General features: G+C 48.1%; 1 protein-coding gene across 2 annotated transcripts in view; it reads right to left on the bottom strand.

Annotated features, from left to right (window-relative positions):
- SLC6A4 (solute carrier family 6 member 4) overlaps positions 1-17577 on the bottom strand; it is a 35807-nt gene extending 18230 nt beyond the window's left edge. Inside the window, exons 1-6 of one of the 2 annotated variants that reach the window (XM_019739547.2) lie at positions 17008-17577; positions 4995-5448; positions 2692-2826; positions 2021-2240; positions 736-874; positions 58-192 (exon numbers count right to left, since the gene is read on the bottom strand). In XM_019739547.2, the coding sequence (XP_019595106.1) occupies positions 58-192; positions 736-874; positions 2021-2240; positions 2692-2826; positions 4995-5337 (972 nt within the window). In that variant the 5' untranslated portion in view covers positions 5338-5448; positions 17008-17577. The remainder of the gene's footprint in view (positions 1-57; positions 193-735; positions 875-2020; positions 2241-2691; positions 2827-4994; positions 5449-17007) is intronic. The other variant, XM_074320665.1, reaches the window with a different exon arrangement.
- Between the last annotated feature and the right edge of the window lie 9773 nt (positions 17578-27350).

Raw genomic sequence — 27350 nt, 5'->3', positions numbered from 1 at the left:
TTAGCTTCAGTTAGTAAAATGACAGATAGGTACACACCGTTTTCCTCATTGTCTTACCCCTGTCTCCAGGAGTCTCTGCCAGTTGGGTTTCAGGTAGAAGAGAACACCCCTCCAGGCTCCGGGGAGGGTGGCCCCCCTCACCAGCAGGACCGAAAGGATGATGTAAGGAAAGGTGGCTGTCACCCACACCACCTATGAGAAAGGAAACACGGCTTATCATCATGTGGATGTTGGTGTCTTTTATTCTTGAAAACCTCCAAGAAAGGAGATCTACCTCTTTTTTTTTCATGTAATTTTAGGAGACAGAGTGATGTGGCAGAAAGATCACAGCCTTCAGAATCAGACAGGGATCTGATTCACTGGTGGCTGGTACTAACTACTTCTAAACCCACTCCCCATCTATAAAATGGGGGAAATATCTAGCTGGAGACAATCAAGTAGTAGCCAGTAGATATAAAGCACTGAACATGGTCCACAATGGGTTCTCAATAAATTATTGCCACTATTATTAATTGTGACACTACCAGTGTATTAAAGGAATTTTAGAAATTATTTAATGGTTCTTGGAATTGGCCCATTTCTAGAATTTTCTAACAGATTTGGCAAAGAGAGATTGAGCACCATGAAATGTATTTGGTGTTGAAAGAAATAATGTCCCTCTGTTGGGGGTTTCTGAGTTTGAGATCCCCTGGGGCCCCTTGGCAGGCCTGGATCAGCAGCCAGAGTCCTCCTCACCTTGCCAGATGTTTTGACACCTTTCCAGATGCTGAAGTAGATAACAGTGAAGATCAGCATGATGCAGAGGGCAAGCTGCCAGCTGATGCCCCCCAGGTCCTGGAGTCCCTTTGACCGATGGATCTGTAGGACGTGGCGCCTGGAGCCAGAGAGAAAGAAGGGCCCGTGAGATGGTCTGAACAGTGACCTGAGCATAGCGTCGGTGATGCCTCAAGGAGAGTGCCAAGAGAAGAAACGGATGCTGTGCTGCGAGGGCCAAGTGGTCACTAGGCCTCTGGGAGAGCTCGGATTGGCTGTGCCCATCCTGAAGGAGAGAACTGCAAATTCAGGCACCAGACGCTGGAAGAGCGCTCAGCCTGAAGGCAGACTTCCAGCTCTCTCCTTTCCTGTCTGGGACCTTACCAACCAGGAAACATGGCCTACGTGACTGGCTTTTGCGTATACGAAGATTTATATGTGTGTGTAGTGGACCCCTTCCCCATCCCCAAATAACTCTCTCTTTGGGCTGCCATTGCCTGAAATTCCAGCATTAAAGAATACTACGGGGGTGGCCGGATGGCTCAGTTGGTTAGAGCGCGAGCTCTCAACAAGGTTCCCAATTCAATTCCCGCATGGGATGGTGGGCTGTGCCCCCTGCAACTGAGATTAAAAATGGCAACTGGACTTGGAGCTGAGCTGCGCCCTCCACAACTAGATTGAAGGACAACGACTTGGAGCTGATGGGCCCTGAAGAAACACACTGTTCCCCAATATTCCCCCCAAAAAAATAATATTTAAAAAAAAAAAAAGAACTATGTACTCCAGGGATTCCAGGGATCGTCTTCCAAAGGGTAGATCCCACTTATGAAGTGAACACATGAAACCAGGAACTGTGTGAATAGTTTCAAACTACTGATGGGTAGGAGGCTTTGCTTCCATGACACTGAGAGGCTGAGCGGAGGGCCCAGAAAGAAAGATGCTGTTGAAGCAGTGGAGTCGTTGCGGAATGTGAGGTAGGGATCGCCCTGGGCGTGTGGGGGCTGTCTGGCATGGCACCAGAAAGGAGGGGATGGCACAGAGGGCCAGGTTACAGAACATTCAAGGTGGAGTCTCCCAGCTCCCAATCCAGCCGGGGCTGGCCCTGCCTTTCCCTCTCTCCCATTTACTCCCCTCCCCCTAACAGTTTCAAGTCTCAGAAATCCAGCAGGAAAGAGGTGAGAGCCCCTGCCCCCACCTCCCTCGTAAGAAGCCAAACGCCAGGCCTGCCTGCCCCCAACAGACCTCCCCCTCACTTACAGGCACTTACGTGTAAAACTCCTCCGCAGGGGACGTGGAGAGGGGTGTCCAGGTGATGTTTTCCTCAGACAAGTAGTTGGTGCAGTTGCCGGTGTTCCAGGAGTTCTTGCAGCTGGTCCAGGGCAGCTGGTCCGTGAAGGAGGAGATGAGGTAGTAGAGTGCCCAGGCCATGATGGTGTTGTAGTAGGAGGCGATATAAAAGGCAATGATGCAGATGGCGTACCCGATCCCTGGGGGAGAGGGGGAGGGAGGCCAGGTGGAAAAGGCTGCCGATGGTGAAAGACGGAAACAGGGTACTGGTGGGCACTACAGCCGGGGGGGAGGGGGAACCGCAGAGGGCTGCCATTCATTTCATTCCCCGAAGACTCTGGGAGATGGCGGAAAAGTGACAAGGTGGTAAATGCCTTCTGTGTATTTGCAAGGTTACATGTTGCAGAACGTGTGTGTGTGCTATTAATGCATTTGGTTTTCTATTTGGTTTATTTTTCATTGTCATTTATTATTTCCCGTCAACCATCTCATACCACTTGAGCAGTCCAAAACTTAATTACTGTACTCAAGTTATCTCCCAGGATTGCCTAAGGCATAACTCCTTGCAGAAGAAGGTCCCCAGCTCCCATCCACAATGGAAATCACCACTTCTGTGGAAAACCTACCTATCTACCCAAGCCTTTCAGTTACCTTTGAAAATCGGGCAGATTTTCCTCCATATTGAAATGCATCCATTTCGGTGGTACTGGCCCAGCGCAAGCTCCATGTAGAAGAGTGGGATCCCCCCAAAGATGGCCATGATGGTGTAGGGGAGGAGGAACGCCCCTGAGGCAGATGAAAGACAATTTCACTCCCTGCCCACATCTGTCCCAGGACGGCCCAACTGATCTGGATACCAGGGATCACACCAAGAATCACAGAGCCCCGGATGCTCAAGTGTCACGAACTCCCCTGCGCTGAGTCACCTCACACTGTCTTTCCCTGGACTTGGTACTTTGTCAGAATCAGTCGTAGACACAGCTCCACAGCACAAGTGAGGTTTTGGAGGAGGCAGAGAGGACCTGGAAAGAAAGCTGAGTTTGGGAGTCAACAGAACAGGCTCTGGGACCAATTGCATTTCTAACTGCCTGGAGGACCCTGGACCACTTCTCCCCTCTGCGTATTTCCTCCCCTGTAAAATGACAGGATGGAGGACAGCGAAGATTCCCAAACTCAGCCATGTATCATCATCACTGCTGGGCTTCTGATCTCCCGCAGCAGAAGCTCCAGGAATGGGTAGAACACAAAATTTTTAAAGCTCTCCCAGGTGATATTAATGCAGCCAGTACCTGGACCAGCATTTGGAACCCTTGGAACAGATCTCCTGTGACAACCTGTACAATAGCTGCAATAATCTACGAATCTCTGAATTAGTATCTTTGTCCATCTATATTATCCTTGGCTCCAAACACTTGATTATTGATGTTTGGCTACTTTCCATAATTCCACTGAGCCAGGATACTCCCTCCTGAGCCACCTTTGCAGGGGTAGCAGAAAAGGGGAGTTTGTCACAGACAGAAAGGGTGGAGCTCTTGCATCTCTGGTGATGCTGGTGTCGCCTGGTTCTCATGGCTAAGAGAGAATTTGGAAATGACAAGTTGGGGATTGCTACCCTGATGGGTCAGCTGTGATTTTCCCTAAGAACCTTCCTTCCCACAAAGTGCTCTGCACCTAGAAACCTGAAGTCAGTGCAGCTCAGAAAGGTCCCATCCCACCTAACTTAGAATCACACGGGGGAAATCTGGATTGAGAGTAAGACCCACATTGTGTTCTCACGGTGGCATGTCCAAAGGGTGTGCTTGCCCGGCTTTACAGTAGGAAATGAGTGTAGGGGAAATGACACCTGTGACCCAGCCCCTTATGTAATGCTCAGGCTAAAGGTGAGATCTCCCGAGCAGGAGATAAGGCTATTCCAACCTCCCCTCCTCCCAAGCAGGGAGCGCTGGGCTTCCCGCACCCCACCCCCACCCTAGAACCAAACTGCCTTTGCAGCTGCATGGACCATGGCCCTTAAAAGCAGTAAATCCAGGCAACTCTGTGTCAGGCCATGGAGGAAATGAGGGGGAACACCAATGAATTATCCCCTAAACCTCATTTAGCTACCCTCCCAAATCTGTTGCCAGAGCTCCTGTCAGAATAAATATCGACTGATTTGCCTCCCATCTCTCATCCTTTTCCTATTCTGATAGCAAGTCCCATGTCAGCACAGAGTCCCCACCCCTACGCACCCTTCTCTCCTACTCTACTCTCTGGGGCTCCCATATCCATGCCTACAGTCCACTACTACTTTTCATAATCTACTAGTTCACTGTCCTGGAGGCAGCGGGGGCAGAAAGAGAAACAAGAAACAGTCTCTGGCCTCAAAAATCGAATATTCTTGTAGGAGATACAAGGTCCATCCACTCAGAGTTTGGGGTTGGCATGAATGTCATACTGGGGCTGGGTTCACTCTGGGTCATGCCCAGATTGTCCCTTCAGCCCCTGGACCTGAGCTGACACCCTTCTCTGACTTCACACAGGTCCAAAGGCCCCAGGGGATCTGGGACCCTGGAGACACCTACCAATTTGTCCTTACACAGAACTACCCTCTCCGGACTCATCTGAGCAGAACCTGCCAGCAGGAGGGAAGACCTCAACACAACGCTGCTGGTTGGAGAGTGGAGCTTGGACAACGCAGGGATGAGAAGGCGGCTCTTCAATAAATGGGCCACTAATGATGCTGAAAATATGCTAAGGTCTGGTTTGGGAGATTTGACCCACCATCGTAACCCCGGAGCCTCCGACATGCTGGCTTAACAGTGGTGTCTTACTGGAGATTTACCTTTTAGATAAGTTTCAACGTCTACCAATCATGTCCCCGGAATCCTATCAGTTCAACAAGGCAGAAAAGATATGATTTATCCTCTGGCCTCCCAAGAGGCTCTACAGGCCACCCATGGGCCCATGATACTGACCCCCTCCATTCTGGTAACATATGTAGGGAAAGCGCCAGACGTTGCCCAGGTCCACAGCGTAGCCAATGACCGACAGGAGGAAATCCACCTTCTTGCCCCAGGTCTCCCGTTCCCCCTCATGAACCTCAGCCTCTAGGACCGCGGTGGCAGCTGGGACGGAACGCTGAGTGTCATCTCCTGCACTGGGGCTTGGTGCCACCAAGTACCCACTGGAGATTTGGCCGGACTCCGCCTTGTCCCCAGGGGTGGGGACACCCTTCTGTAGAATTCCATTTTCCTGACAATCTTCTCCATCCTTACACACCGACAGCTCCTCCTGGGAATTTAAAGGTGTGGTCTCCATCCTGCTGGCTAGTAGATGCTACTGACGCCCATCTGCCAAAGACCTGAACTGAATTCTTAGTGCGGGATCTGTGGGTGTCCTCGGAGCTTTATATCAATGGGATTGAGAGCTCTGTTGGAGAAGCACACAGAGAAATGAGAATGGAAATTAGGCATTTTACTTGTCTTGGGTATTAACTCATCCTACATCTTCAACTACACTAGCTAATGGGATTACAAGTGCATCTGTTAAATGGGAGACACACTATTTGCCATATGAGAGTCAATAAAATCAACTACATTGTTCAACCTATATAAGGTATCAAACCACAATCAAGTAATTCAAAGAGGAAAAAAAAACACACAAAAGAACAGCAACAAATAGACAGCAAGTCACCAAACTTTGGCACAGGCTCTTTAAGAATCACACTGGAGTTTACCAGTGACTCAGAAGAATGAAGAAGAGGGCTCGCCGCAGCCAAGCTTCTCAGAGCACTTACTTTGTCCTGGATGCTGTGCTGGGAAAAGAATTACACATAAGGGGGCAGTTTCAGCCTGCAAGGAGATAAGGACACAACTCTCCATCTTGTAAGCAGAACAAGTATATTTTCACAGTATATTTTCTGCACGCTATAGATAGGACTTAAAAAGAGAAACAGCAGAGGACAGACGTGAAAAGGCCACCTTTTGTGAGGCACCCTTAGCTCCTTCGCTGCGGACTTTTCACTCTCCCTGTAGCCCAGCTCTTAGAAGCCTTTGGGCAGCTTTAGCTGCTTCCGGCTGTGTCCAGTCCATCTGTGCTTCTCCTTTCTGTGTTCCCGTTACACCTCTGCACTTCCGACTGGGCCTTACAATGCTTGCTGCTCACCATTCATTCTTCTTGCCACTCCACAGCAACTCCTGTGGCTAATCCACTTGTTACTCTGCTGCAGTGGCAGGTGGAATCACCTCTCATCCACACCGGAAGAGCCAGGGAGAAGAGCACAGAAGTTACTGATGCCGGCATGGCTGGTGTCTCTGTCCCCAAGCGCTGCAGTGGGGAGAGCTGGCCCAGGGCTGCATAGCCTTCTTCACATCGAGGCTGTGGGCTGGCGTGCAAGGATGTCAGCTCAGCTCGCTCTCCTCTGGATTGAGGTCTGAGACACGTCAAGCACGGGGTAGAAATCCGAGCCCTTTTGGACTTTAAACCCATGGCCTGTTATAAAGTAGTAATCAACCTAAACCTTTTAGCTAACTTCATTTCTTCTGGGCCTGAACGTTTCAAACTCCTGAAATAGTTGGGGAGTTGAAACCATGTTTCTGCTTAACGCAGACCACATACCTTTCTAGGAAAAGGCATCCAGGATGAGGGTACCGCTCTCCACCACTGTAAAGAGCTGATCCTAACCTTGCCCAGCCAACAGTTGGAGGACAGCGAGGAATTGGTAGCTAATAAAAATGGCAGCATATGAGTCCTACGTATCTGGGGCTTTCAGTGACTATAACTCAACTATCCACACAGGGAAATGGGAAGATAAAAACGTAATTAGTGAATAATTAGAACACAAAGTAGTAGCTTCACACCGACGACTGCATACATAAATATCGGGGAGGATTACACGGGAACACCAAGGGACCCAAGTAATTGGAGATTTATGTTCGTTGGGTTTTCTTTTCTGTAGAGGAGAAATTAAAAACGTTAAAGGGAATGACTGTTGCCAAAAAATACTACAGCAACAAGAGAGAAACCAGCTCTATGGAGCTAGCGTGCGTGCGTGCGTGCGTGCGTTAGGGGGTGTACTGGGTTCTACTTCATCTAGCTGTTTGGTGCCCACCCCTGACCCTATCCTGGGCTCAAGGATGCAGACACCACTCATAGACGAATATGCATTTCTGACAGTGATCGAGATAAAACCCCGTTCTGCTCATCTTTAAGCTGCTGCCCAGCCTCTCCCTGCTCCCCGTTTCCTGTGACCTCAACTAGACTTGATGAACTTTTCAAATAACCACACATCCTCTCATCCACCATAAGTAACCATTTATGAGGCCAAAGAACTTTTTTTAAGTTCTTTTTAAATTTTTTTATTTTTATTTAGAGGTAAGATGTCAATATATGTAAATACACAGCTAAATTAAACCTGAACTTGGCGCTCTCTGGCTGTGTTGTTTGAAGAAGGCTTCTGCACTTCCCTCCAGCCTATAGCAATGACACGCTTTCCACATGAAACACTGAAGAGCTGGAAGACCAGATGGCAGAGATAAAGAGCTTTACTACGTGCAGCCAGATGGCACCCAACTGACAGAGCCTTCCTGCCAGTGAGGCCGCACTCCCATAATCTTCCTTTCTCTGCCTTCAAAATGTCACCCAAAATTTTCTGAAGGAAATTCTTCCTATCCTTAAGACTGCAACTTTCCTCTCATTTAAATGTAATGAAAACTCAAAGAACAAATGCGTCGCCCAACCTTTCTCCGGCATGTTTACTACGGTCTGTGGAAGAGAAACGTCATCCGTCTCCAAGGATACACTGGTAGGGGAACAAGCATCTAGCTATACGAGTGACTCGTCACCTTCAAGCCGGACTTGAGTGATTATAAATTTCATTTACTTTCTCCCTTAGAGCACTCTGCAGGCAAGTTGGAAAATGTGTTGGGGAACTTTTGGGGGGCAATGTATGTTCATCAGGGTCCTCGGGCTCAGCCCCCAAAGCATCTGACCTTGATTTCTTGGCAACTGTCATGAGTAGCTCCTAGAATAATAATACACTGTCCTCTCCTTCTGTTCTGAGCATTACAAAGGTCTTGTTTCCTTAAATATCTCCAGCACTTTTTTAAAAAGAAAAGTTTTTTATCAGCCGGCTGAAATGGCCCAAGTCATCAGAAAACTTGGGAAGAGCATCCCTCGGCCAACTCATGGCCCCTCCCCAGAGGTTGGTCTCTCTCCATTCAGCTCTGCTTTCTGGGTTTCTCCTACTGTGCTCCTGCCCCTGATCATAGGTGTGCAAACAAATAAGTTACAGCCACTTGAAGCCATCAGACTGGTAGAGACGCACATCTCCTTTTTTTCAACTCACTCCTCGGTCTCTCCCAATGAAAAGAAAACCCCTCGCAGTTACTACTCGGGTCAGCCAAGAGCAGAGGACCTGGCCTGGGCCCCTTTCTGCCTGCAGGATGCTGCCTGTGGATCCAGACTCCTTTCACACTTTCCTGATTCTACGGAACACTGACCAGCTTTGTCTCCTGAGACCAGCAGATAACAATGATTGACAGCAAGCTGGCCCAGGAATATAGAAGTAAGAGTTGTTAAGAAGATTGGTTTCCAAGAATGCTCTCTTGAAAGCTTTCTTTTTTAAAATATATTTTTATCTCGCTGGGTTGAGGGATTGCAAACGAGGTCTGTATTACAGCTCTGACCTCCTCCAGGTAGGCTCTGAGAATCTCCGGGACCAGAAAAAGCCTTTCTTTGCACCTTGAATGTGTGCCGTTGTCCCAGGCTGAGCAGGGATAGGCTATGGGTGGTGCATGTAACCAGCTAGCTCCTCAGTAGGATGACAGTGTGACCTGTCATTCATTCCCCACATGATCGCCATACAAGAGGGGCAGCGCAGTGGAGTGGTGCAGTTGACAGGCTGACAGGCCACTTCCTGTTTACACTCCTGCTTCCTCTGAGCCTGGGGAGTGGACTCATTCACCCCACCTCCCCCTTAGTAAAAAAGATTGTTTCTATTTAAACTTTTCCTGATCACATCTCCACTCCTCTTTCCACAAGCCCTGTCTGTGTAGCCAGGGGAACCATATCTGAACAAGCACATCATTACAGGTGATTAGTCGGGAAACCACCCAGCCCTTTGGAAATGCCCGTGATCCTACGCGTGATCCTACGCGTCTGTTTGACAACAAATTCTAAGCAGAAACAACAGAGAAATGTTGTATTTTTGAGTTCCCGTGGGGACATCAAAGTGAGTTCATTTCTCAGGACGCTCAATTTCCATTTCAAAACCAAACCAAAACAAAAACCAGCACAAATTATGGGTTTACCACTGAGATAAGATTAATTACAGGTCATATAGCCAAGTGGCAATTTGCGTTCTCTATTCAGAGGGAGTCTAAATGTCCTGAGACACCTACCAAGGATGATAGGAATTACAGAGCTCTGGTTCCAACTAACACGGTAAACACCAGACCTGACTCTCTGCCATGGATCAAGCCTAATTCAGCAGTGAAATGCTGTAGGCCTACTATGTGCTAGGTTCTTGGAAACAAGGCAAGACTTCATGGCATTCTGGGTGGGGGAAAAACAACAAGATGCTTAAGGAGGGAGAGGCTGGTGCTGCGGCATCTCTGTTGCAAGCTGAGGTCTCTGCAGATTTGATGCAGCATGACCTCCAGGCGGGCTCTGAGTTGCTCCATGACCAACAAAAGCCCTGGAAGCTTTCCTTTGCAACTTGAATGCATGCTGTTGTCCCAGGCTGAGCAGAGACCTGCCGTGGGTGGAGCCACGCAACCGAGCCAGCTCCTGGGATACCTCACGTTTCTAGCTCCAAATTGCCTTCAGGCTTCAAAAGTCTTCCTTTTGTTGCTATTGCACAGCTGCTGTCACAGGGCCCTCGGTTTAAGTTGATTCTGGCTCACAAGCTCCACAGTTTCAAAAGCAGATTTGTATTCGCATCTGTTGAAGAGACTGTTGAGTTCTCTGAGATGTGAGTGTAAACCACAGGGACTCTTGTCTCTCCTTTCAGACAAAATAAAGAGACGTCATGCTCTGAGTGGAGAGAGTAGAGAAAATCTGCTTGTGTTTCGGACTTAAGAGGTAGAAGTGAACTCCACTCTCACAGCCATCTCCTTAGCCAAAGAGTTCTTTATACGAACAGTCAGTTCAATTTTTTGGAGAGGAATTTAATAGGATAAAATCTTTAGGGCCACGTGGGCCAGTTACCAGGAAAAAGGAAAAGGGTCTCCGTCCAGAACATTCTGTGCCTGAGAGAAGGTAGCTTCCAGCTTCTCTTCAGCTTCTCTCCACACAGAGTGTAAAATCTAGAGGGTTAGCCATTTGGGGTGGGGTTGCGGTCACTGCCCAAACTGGCCAAAAGTACAATGGATTATTCATTTTGACTTTAATAAAAAGAAATGGATTTGGCCTAGAAGGGCATGAATAGTCCTCCTCTAGTGAGTACGAACAGCCAAGCCCTCGACTAACCACCTTCCTGAGGCGTCACTGAATAGTCCCTACGTGTCCCCAACCCATGGCTTTCTGGCCCACAGATCTGCACTGGAATCCCAGGTCTACCACTTCCTCGCTATGTGACTTTGGGCAAGTTGCTTAACCTCTCTGAGCTTTCATTTCCTCATGTATAAAACAGACCATTAAAGTTCCCTATTTCCTAATAGGTTGTTGTAGGGATTAAATAAAAGTACGACACATACATAACTCAGTGTCGGGCACATGGAAAGCATCAGTAAATGACAGTGAGTTGATGGCCCGTATGCCACCACATAATATGCCACCCATTCTGCTCTTTTACTTCACACCCCAGTCAGGGAAATGGAGGCCCGCAGGGCTAGGTGACTCACAGCCCAGTGCACAACAAGTGGGCAGCTGGAGCCAGGAGCCCGGGCTGCCGTCTCCTTCCACGCGCCCTCACTGGTTAGCGCTTGTGCCTCTCAGTCAGTGGCTTGGAATCACTGGGAAGCTCGTACACAGCAGAGTCCCGGCTGCTCCCCCAGAGATTCTAAGTCAAGAGATCCATGTGGGTGCTGAATTTTAAAAAGAACTCCAGTGCCTCCCCACCCCACACCTTTGCTCCCTCTAATGACCCTGCAGCCTCTGAGGCCTGGCCTGGCTTACGTTTCTATCCTCCCCTCTCCAGGAAGCTTCCTCTCACCACCAGAGGCCACGAGGATCTCTCCCGATTCCATCACATATCATTTGTTATCTTTTCACATGTACTGGCTTTGCATTCCCCTGGAAGCAGCAGCCATGGCTTATACATCTCCGTGCTCAGTACATCACTGCACAGCTCCCAGCCCGGAGGGTCTGTTTCAGGTTTCTGGGCACAGAGCCCTGGGAACCACAGCGGCCTTGCTGGCAGGCTTGAGCCTCAGGTGAAACACTCCTCTTTCCCCCAGCGTCCCACTCCCAGGAACCCTGCCCCTCCTGTTCTCACCCATTGGGAAGATCTGCTGTGCATCCTGGGGACAGAGGGCAGGCTGTTACCAACAACACTTTTAATGGACTATGGACTGGGAAAGACTGACATGTCTTGGACTAAAGAAAATCATGAGTTGTGCTTTTTAGACTTTGAAACAAGTGCCGGCGGGCACACCCATCAACGGTCTGTGTTCCAAATGTTCATTTGTGAGTCGCTTGTTTGGAACTTGGAATATATTTTCTACCCACAGAAATAAATGTTGTAAACGCTGGTTATCCTCCTAAGCCGGCTTACAAAATCCTAATTGAACTATAAACATACGAAAACATGTAAAATGCATTGCTAGGCCCTACAAAAGGGGGTGGGAGTGACAATGAAACTGATTAGAGGTTATTGATTTATTTTCACATTCTTTCTGGTTCTTGAGGAAAACTAAATTGAAGGACAGGACAAGGAAGTAGTGAGACGCTTGTATAGATTCTATGGACGTGTCCTTTAGGCACCTTTAAAGAGCTTTAGAAACTGATGACACGAATTCCTTATTACACTTCACTACATGCTTTTCTGCAGAAAACAAAACTGCTTTCACCCAGTTGCTGTCATGTTTCAACGTGGACGAGGCCAGGAAAGAGACTTGGGAAACTCAAACAGGTGATGAATGAGATTAAGCAGGCTGAGGAGCGTCGCTTACACCTTCTAAACACTCCTTTATTGTTGTAATAAGGCAATTTATGCAATAAATAGAAATCGAGACCAAAAAAATGTGGGAGCATTTCCAAACACAGATTTTCTTTTCCTTAGTAATAGGTACATTACTAAGGTGGTTTTATTGTGAAACAGACACGATTAGACCCACAAAGAGAGCGGAGACAGGGAGAGGAGGCAGGAGAGAGAAGAAAACCAGCCCCAGGGAAAGTGAGTTATGAAATGAGGGTGGAGTCACTTGTGGCAGCTCAGCGGGGGGGGGGGGGGGGGGAGAAGGGGAGGAGAAAGTCATTTGAGGTGGAGTTAAATAAAACGTGAGCAGTGAAAATAAGAGAGGGAGTACTGCGCCCATTTCTCTGGGGTGGGGGGAGAACGAAGTGGGAGGAAGTGATGGGACTGGGCAGCAGAGGGGCTGGAGGGCATGGAGGCCGCGTGCGGCCAATGCTTCAGCCACAGGACGTTTGTGACTTGGGTGTTGCTTGCATTGAAGATGCCTATACTCTTAGGTCAAGACGTTCTGAAAGTTTCTTTACAAGGAGTCACCTATGCTGTTTGGGGGCTTTCATGAAAAATCAATTCATCGTGACACAGCGCTGATCTAGTTCTCACATGCACTGAAATAAGGGCCAGAGATCGTTTCCAATCCCTGGGAGTTTCCAGTCTCAAAAAGTAACCCTCGAAGCTAACAAAAGAGACATCATGAGAGAGTGGGGAACATTTGAATATGGACTGTACATTCGCTAATAATATTTGATCAATGTTAAGTTTTCCAAGTGTGATTAATAATGGGGTTCTGTCATGTCGGAGAATGAATGTCGCTGTGCCTAGGAGACCCAGGCTGAAGTATTTAGGAGGAACTATTTGGGTGTCTGCCAGTTCTCAAAGCTTCAACACAAAAATTATTACATTAATTGATGTCATATATTATATACAATGTATCCAATTATGTATATGTTACATATATAAATATTAGTGTCTAATTAGAGAGAGAGTACATTCACAAATGTGGCAAAATGTTCACAACTGGTGAATCTGGGTGAGTGTTCATTGGATCATTTCTCCGACTTTTCAGTTGAAATTTTTCAAAATAAAAAATTGGCGGGGGGTGAATACTTCTAACCCTCAGAGGAGCTGGGAAAGCTCCAGTCAGTCAAACCTCTGTGCTGCTGGTGGTGCGGCTGGTGCACCCAGAATAGCATATCTCCTCTCTCCTCACAGTCCCTTCCCGCCCCTTTCCTCCCTGCCCCAGCTCTTTTCCTCGGAGACAAGGGAAAGAGCCAGCTAACTAGATTAGCGTTTAAAAACAACACACCCAGGGGAGAGAAAAGAACAGAGTGCAGGAGATTCAGGTTCCAGGCCTGGCTGTGTCCTCAAGGGCTGCAGGCGAGCATGAGCAAGCCAGGGAGGGCTTGGAGCAGCTCCCCACCAACGCCTCCCAGCTCTGCCCCTCCCTAATTCTAGGGAGCCCCTTAGTTAGAGGAAAAGATTCAGTTCGTGCTATTTTCATTCAGCAGCTCTGTAACAAGGGAAAGGGAATGTTCTTTTTCTTTGACTATGCCCAGGAAGACCACATCAAAAACAGAAGAAAGGGAAGGCCCACTGACTTGCTGCCTCCCACCAAGCCTACCACCCAGCCCCCAATTCTGATTCCCGGAGTGCAGCTGGCTCTCAGATCTGCCACTTGGCCTAATTCTCACCTCAAATAATGACACAAAGAACTGGACCTCAGGATCCCAGGAGACCTGCCCCATGCCATCTGTCAGTGCCTGGGGACCCTGGCCACCGAGCTGGCCCTAGGACATCACCTCCATGTCTCTATGTCACTGGGGTTCATCTCTCACGCTGTAGTCCAGGGGTTTCTGGGTTAATGGAGGGTTATTTGGTCCTGGCTTTTAAAAAGCCTATGGTTTTAAAAGCTTTGGTCCAGGGTTGGAGTGGCAGTGAGGGAGCTACTGTCAGAGTTCAGGGGAGCCAAAGGAAAGAAGAAAACAAGGCAGTCACACTCACCTTATCTCTACTCGCTCTGCCACCCCATTAGACACAGGGCTGGGAAAACACACACTTGGTTTAAAAATGTGTTGTTGACCTTCAGTAAATGAGCATTCATCTTCCTTCCCAGGCCCCAAGAGCCGACAAAGGTCAGGCTGGAGGGGAATGCCCCTTCACAGAGATGTTACTCAGAGACTACTTCTGAATGTAGCCCCAACTCAGTACCATGAGGTCTGCCTGGAAATAAGGGGACTGTGTGGCCAATGGTGGGTCTGTGGCCACCCTAGAAAAGCAGTTCACCCCTCTGCCCAGGGAAAATCATTTATGCCAGGTTTCTTTTCAAGGATAGGTTCATCTGTTTTCTACCTGGGTCTCTCCTAGAAGGATACGTGTTTTGTTTTGTTTTTCCTTCACGTGCTGTTTTGCCCAGTTAAACCCAGAAACTGCCAAGTACCTTTGGTCCAAGGTTGGGGTGGCAGTGCCTGGACCCATCGGGGCAGAGTGAGTCAGCATCACTCGCCCAGGTATGGACAAACGGGCACTTTATCAGACGTCTGACTCCACACCCCAGCCTGTTCTGTGCACAAACTTCAGGGGAATGCAGTCAATTGGCAAGAGCTCAGTGACCGGGAAGAAAACCCACACAGCCCAAATCTGTACTGCCTGGAGGCCATTTCTACCACACCACACCCTGGGCATGTCAAAAAGGGGATTTGGGGAGTCGGGAACTCGGGCCACTGGTTGGATATGGTTGAGGTGCAGGACTTAACTTGCATGAGTCAGAGTGTGCAAAACCTCCTCCTTAGAGCGAAACCCAGGAGGCCCCCAGGGGACCCTGATTTGAGGGCACATTTGGGTCAAAAGTCCCTGCCCCACAAGCATTTTGCCCCATCATTTCAATGCGTGTTTGCTTAAAGCAAAGAGATTGGGTCACAGCACAGAATGAGTCGGAGGGGACTTGGATGTCACATTATGCAGGACCCCCTCTTTCCTCTCAGCGCTAAGGACCATGAGACCCAGGGGGGCTGATCTGTGACCCAGAATAACTGAGGTCCAAGGTACTTTCTTACATGGACAGAAAAATGACTGCATACTTTTCCCTTTCACCATCCAGTCATCTTTCTTAAAAAAGTCAAGTCATGACCATATCCTGTTGATACATTAAGCCAAATTAAAATTAAACTTCTTCAGGCAGCCCTGCCTTTGTTCTCTCAGATTACGCCACTTGACGTGTACGAAGGAGAAGAAACTGCCACTTACTGGCTTAATTTCTAGAACCACCTGTGTTTTTCTTTGGAGGGGTCATCCATGGTGTTTTTGCAAGCCTGCTCCATGAGACACCCCCCTCCAGCCACGCACCCCATTGCACTGTCATCTCACCCATTGGTGAAACTCTTCGATATGCCTCTCTGACTTTCAGGAAAATGCCCAGGCAACTCTAAAAATGCCCCAAAGGGGAATTTCTGAGGTTTTGCTGATTTCATTAAAATTTCTATGTTATTCCATCCCCACCCCCAACCCACCACCTACTCCTAGTATATGTATTTCTTAAGCAAGACAATTGAAAAAAAATGGGTTTGAATATCTCTGCTGGTATTACATCTCTGAAATGTCCTAGATGGATTATCAGCGTGTTGAAAGGATTTTTGATTAATTGTGAAGCAGTCTCAATCTGCTGTTATTCAGGCTCAGTGCAGAAAGAAGGAAAACCCATGCTCCAAAGAGCTTGCTCAGTTTGCAGCAGCCCCGTAAGAAACTGCCCCTCACCCATGCTGGAAACAGCCACCCCCACCGCAGTCTGTGGTAGGAAAACTTGAACCTTTGGGCATCAGCGGCTCCACACAAAAGCAAGTAGTAGGACAGTCAAAGCTGTGCGTTTCGCTCCACTCTTAGAAACCCAAACGCTAATGCTGCTCATGCTGCCCCTCCATTTCATAAAACACAAAAATCCCAGCGTTGCCTTCTTAGAGACATTCTTCCTGTGTAACTGAAGGCAAAACACATTAAATATTTGATCTCCTGTTACTATGATGAGAGGTAGCAGACTCATAAATAATCCATTGACGTCTTTTTTTTTCCTGGACAAAATTGATCATAAAAATACACACAAGTCTTTGTCATATCGGACTCAGAAATTCTACCCCTCTCGAATCCTGTAGAACCCCAACTGAAAGAGAAATTCATTACTCAAAAGACCAAGTGCAAAAGGAAATGTGCTCCTCAGCGCACCTCAGCTCCAGAAAGCTTTTTTCAAAAACAAGTTTGTGCACATTTTTCAAGCAACGGATGGTCACATACTTCGCCCGTGTAAGAGAGCTGGCTGGAGTTTGGGTTTTCACATAAATTCTGAATGGCCTGCGAGACGTCTGAGCGCGCAGCAGCTCTGCCAGTGAGAGCAACCCGAGCGCACGGAGACTCGTCCCACTTAAGTGTCATTCAGAGATTTCTCTAGGTAGTTGGGCACTTATGTCAACCAGAACTCGCCCTGCAGAAAGGCGTTTGCATAAAGCCACCAGCACGCGATGGCAGTCAGTCAAGAGCAAACATAAGCTACGGGGTGACAAAACTAAAGCAACTTTTCCCAAAGCGCAGGGCAGCACTTTGCTGAAGACCATCTTTTACAGGGTCTTCCTCTGGTGCGCGGGACACAACAAATCCCGCGCATGCAACAGACAAAGGCGCCCTACAGAGCCCGCGGGTCCACTCCACGGTCACCTTTCCCTCCTGGCCGACTGCTGTCCACTCGGCTGCAGCAGCGGCCAGGAGCCCACCGCACAGGCGCACACATGCCGTCGCCGGTGCCTGAGGAGGCAGAGAGGGACGAAGTTCTGGAAAGAAGTGTGGGTTAGAAACAAGAGTGAAAGCGGACCCACCTGCCGGGGAGTCCGTGGGGAGGCTGGTCCGGGGCTCTCCGAGACGGGGCGACCCTCGCGCCTTCGAGGTACCCAGGGAGGCCGCTGCCTGTGCGGGAGCTGCGCCCGAGCTGCCGTATTTGTACTCTCGGCCCCTCACATGGTCTGATCTCTAGATATCCGCCGCCAAAGAGCTCTTTAAGAATTTTTGCGTCACTTTGAGCCGCACAAACTTTACGTTTGCCCGGGGCCGCGGCTCGCCGTTCCTCCCGGGCTGGGTGGTGACCGCCTGGGCGCGCTCACGGGGGCAGGGGGCTGCCGGGGGCGGTAAGTGGGGAGAGGGGCGGGGACCGGGCGCAGGGGAGATGACGGACACCCCCTCCCTGGTCACTCACTCACTCCCTCCCTCAATCCGTGGGAGGCATACTGCCCTAGAAAGAGAGGGAGCCCGGGGCGTTGAGAGGTCGGCAGCTGGCCGAGCGGAGCCAAGAACCCCCAATTTCCTGCTTTTTAACCTTTCGGGGGAGGGGGGCTCCTTCACGACTGACAGGGATAGTTCCTCCCCTACCAGTTGCTCCCACATTTTTCATTATGTTTGTGCTCCATGTCACTTCCTCTGAGCGATCTGCCTTGACCATTGATACCTGCCCATCGCCCCCGTCCCCAGTCCGGCCCTGCTTTTCTTCCAGGACTTCACAGCACCTGGCATTCCTTGAGCGCACCTGGCTCTCCTGCGGGGGTGTGAGCTAAGCCAGAGGGACCTTGTCTAATTCCTCCCCGTCCTTAGGGCCTCCTGCAGTGCTCAGCGGTGCCCAGCCGACAGGCTCACAGTAAATACCGGCAGAAAGAATGAATGAAGAATTATTTCCCACTTTGTGAAGCAGCCCCAGTCAAAGGCAGTCACAGGACAGATATATGGGTGGTGATCTGCAAAATCTATATGCCTGTGGTGTTGGGTGAGGGGATGAGTTACTACAGTCCCCAATTAACCGAAGAGGTTCAACAGGGCCTTTTGTTTTGAATCATGTGCATATATTGCTTTGATAATTAAAAAAGAAAAAACTTAAGTTGAAAAAGGAATTTAATGTCATGACATTTTTTTCAGTATGTTTTTGTTTGTTTTACATTTGAAAAGAACAGATGTCACACTTGCTTTGGGATATCCTGAAGCTGAGAGCGGACCAGGGCTGACCTGTCCCCAGAGGAGCAAGGGACCTACCTAGCAAAGCAGAAAGGAAATGACAAGTGTGCAGCCCCCTTTGGACTTGGAGCATTGGAACCCGGAAAGCTGAGCTCGCACCCAGCTGAGCTGAGCAGCGGTCTGGAGGGTCTGGGTTAGAAGAAGTCTGTACCCGGGTGTGGGCGGTGCCCCATCTGGGAGGAATGGATACATGTGAGGTTTTGGTGCCACCTAGATGTCAGGGTGGCGATTGCAAGGAGAGTGGGGCACGCTTCCGAGCTCACCCAGGCTGCTCTGGTGAGCTAGCTGGCATTCAGGGCGGCAAAGCCAGGCGGGTGATTCCCGGGCAAGTAGAATTTCATCTCCTGGCTAAATCGGATGAATACGGTGTCTGCTATATCCCAGGTTCCCTTGGCCTTCATAAACTAATGTGTAAGCACTGTCTGAACAGGGGACTACATACAAGTAAGGAGTGGTTCCAAGGAGAGGGCAGGGCAGACCCAAGGGATGAGGGCACTGGGAGGGGGTCCAACGGCAGTGAGGTGACTTCAGTCCTTGGCTAAGGCTCTTGTCTCCACCCAGGATGTTCTCCGCTCTGGCTCAACGTGGCTTTTTAACACCATTCCACAGTTTCATGAACTGTTGAACTCACCACTCCTGGCCTTTCTAGACCCTGTTCCTCCTACCCAGCCACCCTGGGCCCCTCTCAGAACTGCTTCCCTGCCTGGAGAGTGGGAGCCCCACAGACCTGGATTAAATCCCAGCTCTGACCCTGTTCTGTCCATATGGGTTTGTTCCCACACAAGGAAAATTCCTTCATCTCAGCCTTTAAGGCCTTCAGGTCCCTCGTCAGTAAAATGAAAATCATAATAATGGTGGGTACCACCCAACTGTGGGGAATGAGGGGCTGACACGTGTGTGCGATAACCCCAGTGCCCTGTTCTCCCAGCGAGACTTCCAACTTATCCTCCCTCTTGGACTGAGGGGCGCTGACAGAAAAAGGCATTTTCCTCGTTCCTCATGGCTTCCCTTGCACAGTTCACACAAAATTGTCCCGGACGGTTCATCCTGTCTCTACACACATGCTTTCTCTTTCTCTTGTCCCTCTGGGTGCCTTTCCACAGAGACCACCTTAGCTTCAGCTGCCCCACTTTCACCGCAGCAAATCCAGCCTCTCATCTCCTTACAGTTTCCCATTCTCAGTGCCACGACTGCCCTGTCATTCTCAGCACCCTGACTCCCTCCCTTGCCAACATCCTCAGGTCCTGCACCATATTCTCACTGCCTGTAGAGCTCCACTTGATGGCCCATCTTTATCCCCAAATCAGGGTGAGTGGACAGATGTCATCATCTACTGTCCAAAACAGGGCAGCCCTCCCCAGATGTCCACTGTAGCTCCTTCATGACCCGGCTTCCTACTTCATGCCCAGCATTGAGGAAGACACAACCTTTGCCCTTAGGAGTCAGGGAGAGGGGCTGTGCCAAACATGGCCGGCTCTAGGGCGCCCTGAGTGGCAGAGGCATGAGGAAAGATGTGTTTTCAGGGAAGGATCCACTTGGGCTGGAGGTACAAGCAGGGCGTGGGGTAGCTAGAGGCAGATGGATTCCTTAGAACGTGAGTGCAGGGGTGAGGCAGGGTGGTACCAGTGCAAACAGGGAAGAAATGGACGTCAGGAACCAAAAGGAGAACCTGTGAAGCTCATGGACTGGTTGGTGCAGGGGGAAGGTGATGCAGCTGTCAGAGACGACGTGAACTTGGGTGCCAGGAGATGACGGTTCAGCAATAACATCTCTTTGTTCCACTAGCTCCTGCCCAGAATTAGACGGGCCTCAGCCAGCTATGAGCCTGTAAACACAGTCTTCAGCTTTGAGAGGTAAAGAGCACATTTAAATAATGACCTCTCCCCAGCCTGCTGCCCCTCACCACACACAAACCACCACCACCAAGAAAGACCAGCTTTCTGGGTGTCTGAAGGCCCAGCAGCTATTCCCCCAGGAGCCAGGCCAGGACAAACCATGGAGGTCTGAGCCTCTCCCTCCGGAAGCCTTGGTGCCATCTGTCTGTCCTGCCTCTGCTCTGTTTACACAATAATGGAAGATGAGGCCCACCCCTTGTTGTGGGCTTTTCCTCAGCATTCCCAGCCCTCAGAGTGCCTTCCTGCTCCATCCTTTCCAGGCACTGCCGCCCCTCCCCCCACCGCAGGTTTTTCCTGGGAGGTGAAATAGTTTGGGTGACCGTGTTCATGTTCACTCTTGCACGAATATAGCACCTCCAGGGCAGGATTTGCTGCCATTGTGAGCCCTGGGCTTGTCCCCACAGAGGTCTGACATAGGAGGCCCCTGGGGCAGGCCCTCTCTGATCCAGGTGACACAAGGCAAAGGGAGCAGGAGGGAAAGCCCATCGGTGCTGAGGTGTGGAGAGGAACGGGAGGCTGGGTGAGGCTCAGCCCTGGGGAAGACAGAAAACATTTGGAAGATGAATTGTGTCTTTGGTCACCTTTTCCTGGCCTCGTCTCTCCCATTCCTTATGAACCTACTGCCTTTGCCAGATAAACGCTCTTCCCCTAGATTTTATAGGTATGGTGAGTACCCTCTGCTGTATCTGCAATCTTTGAAGCCAGGGTTTTTAACTTATGCTTCCTTCCTACAGGATTTCCTCCCTGATTGTGAACACCCTAAGCTAGGCCACCTTCTGGAGGGCAGCTGTTTTCACTTTGCGCCTTGGCAGAGAAGTTGAAATCAAGAGAAGCACAGAGTTCCTGGAAGGGCTCCCCCCACACCACGGACACACGTTCTGTTATAGTCGTTTGATGTCTCCTACAGGCCGGCCCCACGAGTCTGAGAGTTCCTAAGGGGTGGGGACCCACCTCTCTCCGTGTCTCAACACCCACCGCTGTGTCAGCACACAGCCGGCCCCATACACATAGGAACTGGCGTGAATGACTAGGGAAATGCCTGTTACTCTTAACAGACTTACTGCCATAAAAACCAAGACCCTAGGGACTGGTAAGCAAATCGTGCTGCATCCAACAATGGAGTACCACCCAGCTGTGAAGAAGAGTGAGGGGCTTTTATCTGGGCTGATTTGGGGAGGTTCACAAGATTTATTGTTAACTGAGAAAAAAAGGAAAAACACACAGCAGCTGTTACTCCAATTTGGAGAGGGAGAGGCAGGCGGATGTGTGTATCGAAACCTAAGTATATAGAAGAAACTAGGAACAGTGAGTGCCTTGGAAGGAAAGGACATTAGAAGGGAACCCTGCTTTTTCACTACCCTTCTATACTTCAATATTTGCCATGAGTAGGTAGTCATTTTATAAAACTTTTTAGAAAAGCAAGATTTTTAAAAAAGTTACAAACGTGAAAAAAAAGGGGTTGGGGCGGAACAAAGAACACAGGAAGACATTCTAGGGGGCTCCAAGCTCATCACAAAGCAGGAAGAAGCCTGAAGGAGTTCTCAGGGGCACAGCTCCACGCAATGCAGTATATGCGTATCTGTTTCCCAAATGGGGCCAAACTACTCAGCACCACTCTCGTTTTTCTGCTTTTACCCTTGGGAAGGAGGCAAATATTTTCTCTCATTTACTAGCAAGGATGCTGTGAGCCAAGAGGTGAAATTCAGGCTTTTTTTTTTTTTTTTTTTACTTTTTTTTTTTATTGGGGAACAGTGTGCACTTCCAGGACTTTTCTCCAAGTCAAGTTGTTGTCCTTTCAATCTTAGTTGTGCCTTTCAGCTTCAAGTTGTTGTCCTTTCAGTCTTAGTTGTGGAGGGCGCAGCTCAGCTCCAGGTCCAGTTGCCGTTGCTAGTTGCAGGGGGCACAGCCCACCATCCCTTGCGGGACTCGAGGGATTGAACTGGCAACCTTGTGGTTGAGAGCCCACTGGCCCATGTGGGAATCGAACCGGCAGCCTTCAGAGTTAGGAGCACGGAGCTCTAACCGCCTGAGCCACCGGGCCGGCCCGAAGTTCAGGCTTTTGCTCAGGATCTGATCAAGAGGAAGAGAATGAACTTTGGAACTCGAGTCCTCTGCTTCGTCGCTGAAGACACTCCTCTCTCCTGCGCCGCCACGTCCAGTTTTCTATAAAACACTCACCCTCTCTTGGGCTCTTCTTCCCCTCCAGGAACTGAGGTAACTTGTGTCTCTGCATAGAGAGGTTTTCCCTTGGTCTCTTCTTGGTAAGCTGATCACCCTCCATTCGTGATGTCTGAGGTCACGGGTTAGAAGTTAGTTTAAAACCAGTCAGTGTTTCTCTTTTCCAATGTCAAGCCCTTTCATAACTATTATTATGGCGCTTACTAGAAGACCTCATATAAAAAGTCACCTTCTTTTTCAACTGGCTCACATATATACATCTTATTTTCCCAACTAAATGATAGACTTCTGGAGAGCAGGGAATATTTTAACCCCTTCCCAGAGGGCCTGCCACAATACTTGGCACGTTGGAGCAGCTCTGAGAGGGCTGGTGATTAATAAAAGCTGCCTTCACTGAGCATCCATCAGGCCCATCATCTGCATTCTCTTTTGTTCTTTTCCTACTACGTGGGTAATAGGCTGTGTTTTGCTGTCAACGTTATTTAAAAGACATGACACGTTTCCTTTTTCAAACTGTGAGTTTCATATTTGATACATTTAAATAGTTCTATAAACGTGGTATGGAAACTGAGCTCAGAGATGTCAGTAACTTGTCTCTGCCGACACAGGCTCCAAGCATCACAGCCGGCCTGAGTCCAACACCCTGAGTTTCCACTGTGCTGGGCAGATTGGAAAAGGTGCAAGCAGTGAGCAGAGGGATAAACCTTTGTCGTTTCCCCTCCTGGATGCCTGTCACCTTCACAAAATCTAGACCTTTCTGTGAAGGCTTGAAACAAGAAGCTATGGGGGCTTTGCTCTCACCCTGCTCGTCCCCGTTGAGCAAGATATAGGGAAGCAGACTTCGGATCTATGTATAAACTTTTAATTGAGTATACCTGTCAGAATAGAGGGCATTTTCAATCAGTCAGCCAACCGTATTTACCACTCGCTGGGGAATACAGCAGTGAACAAGACAAAACCCCTGCCAGTGGGGAGCTGACAGGGAGTATCAACTGTGGGGAAAACAGACATAAACATATAAACAAAGAAGATAATTGCAGAAAGTGATAAGCACTGTGAAGAAAGTAGACCCCAATCCCAGCATAGTGACAGGTGTGGGCATGATAGAAGCAGTGGGGAGGAAGCTGGCTACTTGGGTAAGGGGGTCAGGTGGCCTTGACATCCCAGCCATGACCTAAATCACGAGAAGCCAGCCATGCAAAGACCTGATGAAGAGCTTCAGGAAGAAGGAACAGCAAGGAGGCGGGATGAGCTTGGTATGTTTGAGGGACAAAGTGGGTTGGCAGGAGCAGAGTAAACAAGAAGGGAAATGACGCTGAGTGTGGAGAGGTGGGCAGTGGCCACAGGGAGGGGGCTGTGTGCTCCTGTCACTGTGTCCAAGGAGGATTTATAGGACTTACCTGTTTTGGACAAGTATCGAGGAGGTAACCTGTGAGGTCCCTGCCAAGTGCAATGCAGAGAGGCTACAACTATAAGTCAAGTACACCCTGATACATTCCACCATATACCCACCCTGCTTCAGCTACCCTATCCTTCTGTACCGCAGCTGATTTAAAACACAAACTGTCATGCGGTAGCCTGAGAGATGGTTCCAGAGCCCACCCCATCCACTTCAAGGGGAGCTGGAGCTTTTCTAGAGAAGTGAGAGAGCAATTAATATTCAAACTGTACCCAGCAAAAGGCAAGCAGAAGGGCTTCCCATCGTCACACCACCCTGTTCCCAAAGAACCGCAGCCTGTAGGAATTGAGCCCTCTCTCCCTCTTTCTCCCCCTTTCCCTTTGTGGGAATGTGTAAAGGGCTTGGAGTTTGAAAAGGGAAACAAAACTCTAGCCAGTTTATTCCTAGTTTTCGATCAAATCGTCCCACAGACCCCAGGGAGACTCAGCTTCATGGTTCTGAACAAGTTGTCCTCAATATGACAATGCACATCTGCAGTTACTTAAATGAAAAAAATCCAACTTAACCACTGACCTTGGCACCCACGCTACGTGACTGGAGAACCGGGAACTAAAGTGCAAGTGCCCTGGCCCTGCCAACAGCAAACTAGAACTAAGCTGCCATCTCAGGACAAGCCGGAGCGCGTGGATGGGTCCACAACCACATCCTGAAACCACGCTCCGTTATCAGCTCCTGGCTTCTTGGACTGGATGTGTAGGGTCAGCATGACGACACGTCTCAAGAGGAGTCTGGGGTCTGGCGAGGATTCTCCAGAGGTCACGGTATCATTCCAAAGAGACAGGGGACCATTCACATCTTTCCTTTTCTGAGATCACCAGTTACCCAAATGTCAGTTAAGTTCTTCCAGCTCCGATCTCTGGCTAAAACTCTGGCCCATTTTTTATCTTCAGCAGAGAAGACTTACCCACCATTTGTTGTTTCTCCACACTGGATCCTACTTTTATTTGAGAAATAGCTTTTATTAAATATTTGATTATGAAACTTACCTTTTTACCTTTATTGCTGGATTTGGGTTTATATTTGGTTCAGGATATACACATTACGTTTATGGGTGAGATTTGCGGTTTCGTTTGCTTTTTTGGTTTTTTCTTTTACTATCCTTGTCAGCGTTATGCCAGCCTCATAAAGTAATTCTTTATGCAGTTTAACAGTTCTTCACATCTTTCCTCTTGTGCTAATCGAGATTTTCCAGAGAAGACTTCCAATCTTCTGGGCACTGGAGTTTTAGGAATCCAACATGACCAAGGACATTCAGAATGCAAATACTCACTTGATCCCCACGTGGTACTTGCACCTTCAGCTGTTTCTGACCCCCCTAGACCGTAAACTTTTGCCCTCTCAAAAATAAGTTGAGTCATTAGCTGAGCAGGGCAGGGACAGTCACCTAGCTCCCGAGAGTAGGGAGGGGATCTAACTGACCTCCAACCCTTCAGTAACCCCCCTTTCACTCCCAATTCCCGGAGCAAGGCTGTATCTGAACTTCTTGGGGATTGTGCAAGGTAAATTGGTTTGCTTATCACTGCCTCTCCCCACCACTGGCTCAGGATTTAAATTTTTTCAGCTCGGCTAAATCTTCTAACACCTCTATCTTCTTTCCAGCTTGTTTCTCCTCTCATGTTCTTCACAAGCTGGTGGATTTGTCTTCGAAACAAATCCCTTTGTCACTTTTGACAGTTAAGATTATCTTCTATTTTTCAAATATCTGCACCTATAATAGTATCCTTTTGTGTGTTTTTTATTTTGATCACTCTTGCCCAAGATGTTAATTTGCTTCATTTTTTTTAAAAGAACAAACTTGTGGCTTTGTTGATCTGTTTAATTTCTGCACATATCTTTCTTATTACCTATTTTCTTTAGGTTTATTTTGCTGTTCTAATTTCTTGAAACAGATGCTTAGCTCAGTTTTCAGTCTTCATTTGAAAAATGTGAGAAATAAAATTAAGTATTGTCTCTCTCATTTTGATACATAGTATTTTTATTGTGCAGGTTCAATTTCCTTTATAATTTCTTCTTATGAGTTCGTTTCCAAACATATATGGGTTTTCTAGTTATCTTTTAATTTTGGTTTCTAACTTAATTGCGCTGTTGCTTGCACTGCAAGATAACAGACCTTTGAAATTTGTTGAGGTTCGCTCTACTGCCCAACATATTTGGTCAATTTTTTTTTTTTTTTAACAGGACTTTATTGGGGAACAGTGTGTACTTCCAGGACTATTTTTTCCAAGTCAAGTTTGTTGTCCTTTTAATCTTAGTTGTGGAGGGTGCCATTCAGCTTCAAGTTGTTCTTTTCAGTCTTAGTTGTGGAAGGCGCAGCTCAGCACCAGGTCCAGTTGCCGTTGTTAGTTGCAGGGGGCGCTGCCCACCATCCCTTGTGGGAGTCCAACCGGCAACCTTGTGGTTGAGAGCCCACTGGCCCATGTGGGAATCGAACCGGCAGCCTTCGGAGTTAGGAGCATGGAGCTCTAACCGCCTGAGCCACCGGGCCAGCCCCTATTTGGTCAATTTTTGAAAAAGTTCCATGTATGCTTAGAAACAATGTGCTCACGTGGAAGATTGTTAGATGCAGTGTTCTACAGATGTTCCTTACACCGAAATTATTAAGTGTTTAACTCTTATATACTCACCTGAATTTTTGGTCAAACTATCAATAATTGACAGGTCAAAATTTTCCATTATGATACTGGCTTACTTACCAGTTTTTGTTTTATATATTTTGAGGTAATATTAGGTACATGCTAACTTAGAATCTGTATTTTTCTGGAGAATCGAGTAAACATGTATTATGTAGTGATTCTATCTCTGGTAATGTTTTTTGTTTGAGTCTTATTTCCAGGGCCAACTCCAGGGAGGCTATGCATAACATACCCCAGTATTAGTCTGTTTGGTTATTCAGAGTGACCCTAGTTTTGCTGATTATTAGTATAGCTACACCAGATTCATTTTGGTTAGTTTCTGCCAGATACAGCTTTCTTATCCTACATTGCTAATGTCTCTTATAATAAACTTATGGCTGAATTTCTTTGAAAAATCCAGTTTGACAATTTGTCTTTTTTCGGACCCTATTTTTTCATATAACCCATTTATATTGTAATTATTGACACATTGAGATTATTTCTGCTATCTTATTTGGACACTCTATTTGTCCTGCACTTTTCTTTCTCTTCCCTACCTTGTCTTTTTATGGATTGATTATGATTATATTCTTGCTTGGGAACTACATCCTGTTTTTCAGTAGTTAATCTAGAAATTTTTAGCATGTACAATTTGCATACCAAAATCTGAAGTTAACCAATATACTTACCTTCTTCCTGAATGACATAAGGACTTTAGAATGTTTATTCCAATCATCTCCCACCCTAATTATCTATTTCATGTGTCTTATCTTTTTTTGAGCTCTGTAAGACTTACTTAGAGTCTCTTTGTATTTGTTACTTTCTTTGATCCACATTCTTTGTTGCATTGCAGACCTTCCACACTGGATCACTTCCCTTCTGTTTGGGCAGTTTTTGAATGAAAATGTCTTTTATTTCACCCTGGTTCTTGAAAGAATTTCACTGAGTATAGACTTCTAGGTTCACAGTTAATTTCTCAGAGTACTTTGAAGATATTTTTCATTGTCTTCCGGTTTATA

The sequence above is a fragment of the Rhinolophus sinicus genome, linkage group LG15 (genome assembly GCF_036562045.2).
Source record: "Rhinolophus sinicus isolate RSC01 linkage group LG15, ASM3656204v1, whole genome shotgun sequence".
NCBI lineage: Eukaryota > Metazoa > Chordata > Mammalia > Chiroptera > Rhinolophidae > Rhinolophus > Rhinolophus sinicus.
Note: the sequence above shows the minus strand (reverse complement) of the source record. Positions and strands in the feature narration are given on the sequence as shown.